This window comes from Eriocheir sinensis, chromosome 30 (genome assembly GCF_024679095.1).
Source record: "Eriocheir sinensis breed Jianghai 21 chromosome 30, ASM2467909v1, whole genome shotgun sequence".
NCBI classification, from domain to species: domain Eukaryota; kingdom Metazoa; phylum Arthropoda; class Malacostraca; order Decapoda; family Varunidae; genus Eriocheir; species Eriocheir sinensis.
Window position 1 is genome coordinate 15,353,873 of NC_066538.1, and position 8,630 is coordinate 15,362,502.

General features: G+C 45.8%; 1 protein-coding gene across 1 annotated transcript; it reads left to right on the forward strand.

The window, feature by feature from the left end:
* Positions 1-2,384: 2,384 nt before the first annotated feature.
* LOC127005339 (autotransporter adhesin BpaC-like) lies at positions 2,385-8,066 on the forward strand. The gene is made up of 2 exons (XM_050874106.1): positions 2,385-2,485; positions 6,878-8,066. The coding sequence occupies exons 1-2, from the start codon at positions 2,385-2,387 to the stop codon at positions 8,064-8,066; spliced, it is 1,290 nt and encodes a 429-aa protein (XP_050730063.1).
* The last annotated feature ends 564 nt before the right edge of the window (positions 8,067-8,630 follow it).

The following is an 8,630-nucleotide window of genomic DNA, read 5'->3' on the forward strand; positions in this document are numbered from 1 at the left end:
CATTCTAGGTTTATGCTTGTGGATCAGCTCTTTAACAGTTGGGTCACATTTCAAAATAGTGCATTGTGACACCTGCAGCAGGTCTGCTAAAAATCATCTCAATTTTCTTCTCAGCTCCTTGGATTGAGTGTAAAAACTTATTCCTGTTAAATACAGTCTCAGTTATCTTATCCCCGGTCTCCTCCTTGTGCTCATTATGCTCATTACAAATCATGATCTTTAACCGCAATTTTCCCACATTTTTTATGCAAACTTGCTCTACAGTTTCTAGTTTCTGAGCTGCTTCATTCCTTATGTTCTCATTATCAAAATTCATAACAATGTTACCCCCATTCGTAAATCTTGAACCAGTTATTTGAATGCCTTGTATTTTTTTTTTTTTTTTACGTCCTAGCTTATAACGTCGGTAGGCTTTTTGGTTGGGCCTGGTGGTCGGCCCAAGCCCGTCATGGAGCAGGCAAGTGTTTATTTTTTGTAGATCATCTTGTTTGATTCCCATTAAATGAACATATTTCACATGACATCATTTAGGACACAAACAGCATCTGATCCATCTCGAAGCTTCGCTTGTAAAATCCTCACAGACGTAACACCAATCTTTCACGTTATAGTTCCTGGCCCTGGCCATTGTCGACACCGGCGGCTTCAGCGCGGAGCTATCTGGATCTGGATTAATGATGCGCAGGGCACCTGTATGGGTGCATAACACGCATATTTGTGCGGAGCTATCGCACCGCACGTCCACCCACGATCACTACTCACTTTTATTACTATTAGCAGTAGTAGCAGTAGTAGTAGCAGTAGTAGTATCAGCAGTAGTAGTGTTGTTACTATCATCATGTTTGCTATTAGTTATCATCATTGCTGTTGTTTAGTATTACTATTATTATTATTATTATTATTATTATTATTATTATTATTATTATTATTATTATTATTATTATTATTATTATTATTATTATTATTACTAGTATTATTGTTATTATCATTAATGTTATTACTATAATCAGCTTTGTTAATTTTTTTTTTTTTTTTTTTTTTACATTATCGTCTATGGCGCCGATAGGCTTTCTTGAAAGGGCCTGATGGTCGGCCCCAGCCCGTTGTAGCGCAGGCAAGTGTTTTAGTGGAGCCATCTTCTTTGGCTCCTCCCGAAGCTCATTGTTGACTCTCTTTATTAGAGAGATAATCTAGAGTCCGGGTTGATAGGTGGTGTTCTGGACAGCATGTGGGTAGTCTTAGGCCACTCGGCGGTGACTGAAAAATCCCGGCTTGTGTCACCGGGCGAGGCGCGAACCCGCGTCGTCCTGGACGCGGCGCCGTCACGCTTTCCACTCAGCCACCGCCTACCCAACAACATTAATGTTGTTTAGTATTACTCTTATTGTTAATATTATCATTATTATTATTATTATTATTATTATTATTATTATTATTATTATTATTATTATTATTACGCTGGGCAACGCACTTTTTGCTGACTAATGTTTGTAAGTTCTTTTTAGATACTTTAGGGTCGTCGATTGCAAAACTGGCATCTGTTTTTGTCTATCACGTCAAGTTTTGTCTCTATGGCATACCCCTATTACATGTTTGATATTTCGTGTGAATAAGCTCCCGGGTCAAAATATGTAACCAAATCATATCGCTGAAAACCATGATGCTTGATGGCAAACAAGTCTGACATTGAGAAGACATATCTGGGTGATTCTCAAATTAAAAAGAAAATCGTTGTAGCTGCTGAAATAATCGTATGTCCGGAAATAAAATATTCATGGAACAAATTTTCGTTTGCCGGAACATCCAGCTGGAGTGCTTCATGTCTGGACAGTTTCACTGAACACCCCAACAGTGGTCTGCCATCATGTGTGTGTCCCATCGGCCTTGATGCCCCTCCTTCATAAACTAATATTTTGATGAAAGCGCTCGCCACGCTCATCATTCAGGTCATCGAGGTCAGCAGGAAATTCGTAAAGAAGACTGTGGGAGATATCAATCTTTATGCTCACGTTGCGGCCTAAGAGACGAAATCTTTACAGCAATGAAGCCTCCTGATATTTGTAATGTTCCACCTGTGTGCTTCCCAAAAAGTTTTCACGGCAGCCAAAAATGACTCCCAAACTCTTCTCTATGTCAGTCACTGAGCTTATGAAATTTGAGTCTTTCATATATTCCCTAGTTTATAGTCCATCAAAACAAAAGCTTTTATTTTGTTATAACTCAGGCCAGGAATTGTTGTGCATAAGTATCCTTTTGCCGGCGTCGAAGACGCAAGTTTTCTCAAAATAAAAAGACGTAAAATATTGTCATCCGTCTTGGACGCCGGATGTTGCATTACCTGCTGGCCTAACGTAGGCCTACGGGAAGTGTACAAATAAGATAAGATGTTGCGGTTACTAAAGGGCTGTGACGGTCCAGCAGACCCTACGACCCTACTCGCCCTGGCAGTGTGCTGGGACGAGGACACCCTCACGGCAGTGTTTGGGTTTGGGTCTTGGTCTTGGTGTGGGAGTCCCCGCCTCCAGGGTGTTATTACTTCATGTTGTGATGTTTGGGTTGTCATGCTCGTGTGGCAATAAAAAAGTTGTAGTATATATAACTGGTGATTCGTACAATGTATTCCAAAGGTAGCATGAGGTTCGACCACACACTCCCTCTACAAGTCTTGGGCTTGGCCATGAGCCGTGAGCCGGTAGTGGTAAATAGACCTCCAGAATGAGCAGGTCATCTTAACACGTGTTAATGTTGTTACGGTTTAGTATATGTGTATGTGGTGTTTTTTTTTTTTTTTTTTACAACAAAGGAGGCAGCTCAAGGGCACACAAAAAAAGAAAACAATAATAAAAAAAAAGCCCGCTACTCGCTGCTCCTAAAAAAGAAACAAAAGAGGTGGCCGAAAGGAAGATCAAATACGGGAGGAGAGGTGTCCTGATACCCTCCTCTTGAAAGAGTTCAAGTCGTAGGCAGGAAGAAATACAGATGAAGTAAGATTGTTCCAGAGTTTACCAGCGTGAGGGATGAAAGAGTGAAGATGCTGGTTAACTCTTGCATAAGGGGTTTGGACAGTAGAAAGTCGAGTGCAGCGGGGCCGCGGGAGGGGGGGAGGCATGCAGTTAGCAAGTTCAGAAGAGCAGTCAGCGTGGAAATATTGATAGAAGATAGAGAGGCAACATTGCGGCGGAATTTAAGAGGTAGAAGACTATCAGTATGAGGAGGAGAGCTAATGAGACGAAGAGCCTTAGCCTCCACTCTGTCCAGAAGAGCTGTGTGAGTGGAGCCCCCCCACACATGAGATGCATACTCCATACGAGGGCGGACAAGGCACCTGTATATGGACAGCAACTGTGCAGGGGAGAAGAACTGGCGGAGACGGTACAGAACGCCCAGCCTCGAGGAAGCTGATTTAGTAAGAGATGAGATATGAAGTTTCCAGTTGAGATTTTGAGTTAAGGATAGACCGATGATGTTTAGTGTTGAGGAATGTGATAGCTGGGTGTTGTCAAAGAATAGGGGATAGTTGTTTGGAAGATTGTGTCGAGTGGATAGGTGGAGAAACTGTGTTTTTGAGGCGTTGAAGGACACCAGGTTCTTCTTGCCCCAATCGGAAATAATAGTAAGGTCTGAGGCTAAGCGTTCTGCAGCCTCCAGCCTTGAGTCGTTAAGTTCCTGAAGGGTGGGTCTTCTATTAAAAGAACTTGAGTAATGCAGAGTGGAATCATCGGCGTAGGAATGGATAGGACAGTTCGTTTTGGAAAGAAGATCATCAATAAACAACAGAAAAAGAGTGGGAGATAGGACAGAACCCTGTGGGACACCACTGTTAATAGATTTAGGGGAAGTGTGTGTGTGTGTGTGTGTGTGTGTGTGTGTGTGTGTGTGTGTGTGTGTGTGTGTGTGTGTGTGTGTGTGTGTGTGTGTGTGTGTGTGTATATATATATATATATATATATATATATATATATAAAAGTTGGTAGTCAGGACATTATCATTATTATTATTTTTTTATATATAGCACTTAAAAATGGGATACGTTTTCGACGCCGGCAAATACCGACTTGAAGGAAATCGCCTTCCAACGTTATGAGCTTTGACAAATTACTTCATAAGACAAAGATTGATATGAGGGGGAGGAAAAGTGATTGTTTGCTGCTCTACCAGTGGTTGGTTTACGACATTCATTTCTCCATTCCGACTTGCCAAACTTTCTGCTTCCAAAACTTGTTCTCGGCTTGGAAACCCCATAAACACAGGATTCGTTTGCGTGTACGACAGCTACAATTGTTAACTTGTAGCGGCGTGCGGGACTTGAAGCCGGGCCTCAGGAAGTTTCAGCAAGTTGACCACTCAGCCGCCGCCTGGCTTCTTTTATCTTGAAGCGAGAGTGTCGGCAGGCCCGCAATTTGGCAGATTTTTTGGGGGGGAGGGCTGGAGGGCATCTTGGGTTCATGAGATGGGGGGTGGGGGGGGGGGGGGCGAACGAAGCGAGAATGCACAGGTAGAGGAAATTTCTTTGAATAATAAGCACTTTTAGGGTCATTTTGAGGCCGATATATAAAAAACATTCGTGGGGCTATAGGCCCCCTAGATCCCCAAAAGTTACGGCCCTGGTCGGCCTCCCATTTTTAGAATCCGGATTCATATCCTGGACGGATTGTTGTGGGAAAGATTATTCCCGAATAGATAAATTTATTTTATGCTTCGAGAAGTGTCAGTACCCCAACGTGACCTTCCACAACCGCCAAGCGTTAGGGAAAGGACACGAATTGTATCCTCTACAGTTACATTCACGGAACTTGGTTTCCTCAAGTACATCTGTGACGTCAAACAAACAATTACTTCATTCATGAACTGACTTAAATTGTTAAAATTTAGTTCACTGTGGCCACTTTGACGGTGCGCAGCGTAACATAATTAAAAATTATACGAGTGCAGGGTGAACGGGAGCGGCCGCGAGGGGTGGAGCAGGCATGATAGCAAAGGGGCGGTGGAAAAGTAGTCACGAAGTGGCGGGGGTCATGGCGTAGTGTGGGGTGCAGTACATGAGGCGCCAGGGAGTGATGTAAGAGGCACGTTCTGCTCATGTGCTATAAGTCAGGAAACATCCAACAAAACATCTTAGGGTAGGCGGTGGCTGAACGGATAGCAAGATGGCCCCGCGTTCAGGAGGACGCGAGTTCAATCCCCCGACCGGTGCCACCAAGCAGTGGTGCCACCAAGAGTGGTGAGGAGCTGGAGTGATGGGGAGGGCTGGCGGTGCTGGAGACTGAGCGGCGGTGGAGGGTTGGTAGAGCATACGTGGTGGCGTAAGGGTGATGATGGTGGATGTGTTTGTGTGTGTGTGTGTGTGTGTGTGTGTGTGTGTGTGTGTGTGTGTATGCTAAAAGAAACAGCTCAAGGACAATAAACGAAGAAAACAAAAAAAAAACAGGTAGAAGTGGTAGAATACTGTCAGTAAGAGGAGGCGAGTTATGAGGTGAAGAGCCTTTGCCTCCCAGAAGGACTGTGTGTGTGTGTGTGGAACCCCCTCCCACACATGAGATGCATACTCCATACGAGGGAGGATAACGCCTTTTTATGAAGATAGCAACTGGAAAGGGAGAAAAAAAAACTGGTGGAGACGATACAGAACGCCTAACCTTGAAGCATCTGATTTCGTAAAAGCATTTGCGAGGGTGAAGATCTAGTGGAGCAGGGGATGGTGGAGGAGGAGCTGTTGCGGTGGAAGGGTGGCCAGGTAGCAGAACGGTGGCACAGGGAGAGTTTGAGGAAGGGAGGGGGGGTTAGGTGGAGGTGCTGGAAAAGTGGATGACTGGCTGTTGGTGAGGCGTGGAGATGAAGTAGGGATAGAGTAGAGGGAGAGCTAGACTGGTGGTGCAGGAAGGGATTAGAGGAGTGGTGATATAGAAGAGGTCACCGACTTTCTTAACCCATCCGCTGCGACTGGCACGGATTTAGCCTTTACTGGTAGTCTGGAAACACATACTCCCAGGTCTTTCTCTGCCTCTGTGGTAGATAGTGGAGTGTTTCCCATGTGGTATTGGTGTGCTGGATATCCCCTCCCAAGGTGCAGGACTTTATATTCTTCTTCACTGAATTGTAGCAGCCACTTTTTGTTCCATTTCTGTAGCTTGATGTCTGACTGTAGGAACTCTGCAGTCAAGTGGTTAATTAAAATGGACACAAATCTATTTTTATACTTTCTTTTACATTAACAAGGGCGGAATCTAAGTGCATTCTCTCAAGCAGATCTGAGACGTAAAGCAGACAAACTCTTTCGTCACAAAGGCCGACGAGTTATCAAATTAAGGCCACTGCGGTCACACTTGCGTCATATGCTTGGCTCGTTGAGTAACCATATTAAGAGTGGTAATGGGTGGTAGGTAGGTGGGGGTGGCTGCGAGGGAGGGTGGAGTGGGGATGATAACAAAGGGGGTGCAGGGATGGTGGTTATGGTGTAGGGGTGGTGGCGCAGCGTATGTGGTGTAAGGGTGATGGCGGAGGTGATAGTGGTGGTGGTGTGTAGTGGTGATGACGGTGATGTAGGTGGAGTGGTGGAGTGGTGGGGTGCAGCATGAGTAGTGGTCGTGGGGTGGTGGTTTAACAGGAATGGTGGTGGATGCGTGGTAGCGGTGGAGACGTGGTAGTGGCGGGAAGGTAGTAGTGGAAGGGTGACGAGGGAGCATGAGTGGAGTGGTAATGGAGGGTGGTGGTGGTGTGGAGTGGCGGTAGTGGTGGCGGAAGGGTCGTGGTGGTGAGGTGGAGCGGTGGAGTGACGGCGGAGACATTGAAGCAACAACAACAACAACAATAACAAAATATCAACCAACAACAACAGCAGCGCCACTAATACCAAGAACAGCGCCACTAACACCAACAGCAGCGCCACTAACACCAACAGCAGCGCCACTAACACCAACAGTAGCACCACTAACACCAACAGCAGCGCCACTAACACCAACAGCAGCGCCACTAACACCAACAGCAGCGCCACTAACACCAACAGTAGCGCCACTAACACCAACAGCAGCGCCACTAACACCAACAGCAGCGCCACTAACACCAACAGCAGCGCCACTAACACCAACAGCAGCGCCACCAACAGCAGCGCCACTAACACCAACAGCAGCACCACTAACACCAACAGCAGCGCCACCAACACCAACAGCAGCGCCACTAACACCAACAGCAGCGCCATTAACACCAACAACAGCGCCACTAACACCAACAGCAGCGCCACTAACACCAACAGCAGCGCCACTAACACCAACAGCAGCGCCACTAACACCAACAGCAGCGCCACTAACACCAACAGCAGCGCCATTAACACCAACAGCAGCGCCACTAACACCAACAGCAGCGCCACTAACACCAACAGCAGCGCCACTAACACCAACAGCAGCGCCACTAACACCAACAGAAGCGCCACTAACACCAACAGCAGCGCCACTAACACCAACAGCAGCGCCATTAACACCAACAGCAGCGCCATTAACACCAACAGCAGCGCCATTAACACCAACAGCAGCGCCACTAACACCAACAGCAGCGCCATTAACACCAACAGCAGCGCCACTAACACCAACAGCAGAGCCACTAACACCAACAGTAGCGCCACTAACACCAACAGAAGCGCCACTAACACCAACAGAAGCGCCACTAACACCAACAGCAGCGCCACTAACACCAACAGAAGCGCCACTAACACCAACAGCAGCGCCACTAACACCAACAGCAGCGCCACTAACACCAACAGAAGTGCCACTAACACCAACAGCAGCGCCACTAACACCAACAGCAGCGCCATTAACACCAACAGAAGCGCCACTAACACCAACAGCAGCGCCACTAACACCAACAGAAGCGCCACTAACACCAACAACAGCGCCATTAACACCAACAGCAGCGCCACTAACACCAACAGCAGCGCCATTAACACCAACAGCAGCGCCACTAACACCAACAGCAGCGCCACTAACACCAACAGAAGCGCCACTAACACCAACAGCAGCGCCACTAACACCAACAGCAGCGCCAATAACACAAACAGAAGCGCCACGAGGATTTGAATGTTTTTTTTTTTTTTTACTTATGTCAGCTTATTTTAACGTACATTCCTTCACGATATAATCTAAATAAAATTGTGAAACTACTTACACATCCCAAAACGAAAGGGAAGCTCAATAATAAGTTTAGCATTTTTTTTAGCACCACTGTAAAATATGTATGCCACGTTTCTTTATATGCTTATAAATATCTTATCCATAATAAGTTAACTGTTCTTTTATACGTTATAATACTAAGATTAAATGTGTATGCATGCTTGCTGATCATATTTGCCATGGTTTTACTTATATTAGAACACTTCTACATCGCGGACTAGGAGACACGTGGCAACGCTGTACAAGGGGATCCCCTACGCTGAACCCGCCCAACCGCACGTTTAGGCGAGTCATACTATAACTCTTCTCGCTGCGTACGATGTGTGTGTGGAAGTTGAAGGTTCAGTGCGAGTGATAATCTTGGGAAAGTTGCGAGTTTTACCAATCCTTGGAGACTAATGTAGTATAAATTTACTATAGTCTTTCCTTTTCATTAAGTCACCTTAGGAATGGCTGGAGAGATTATCGTTT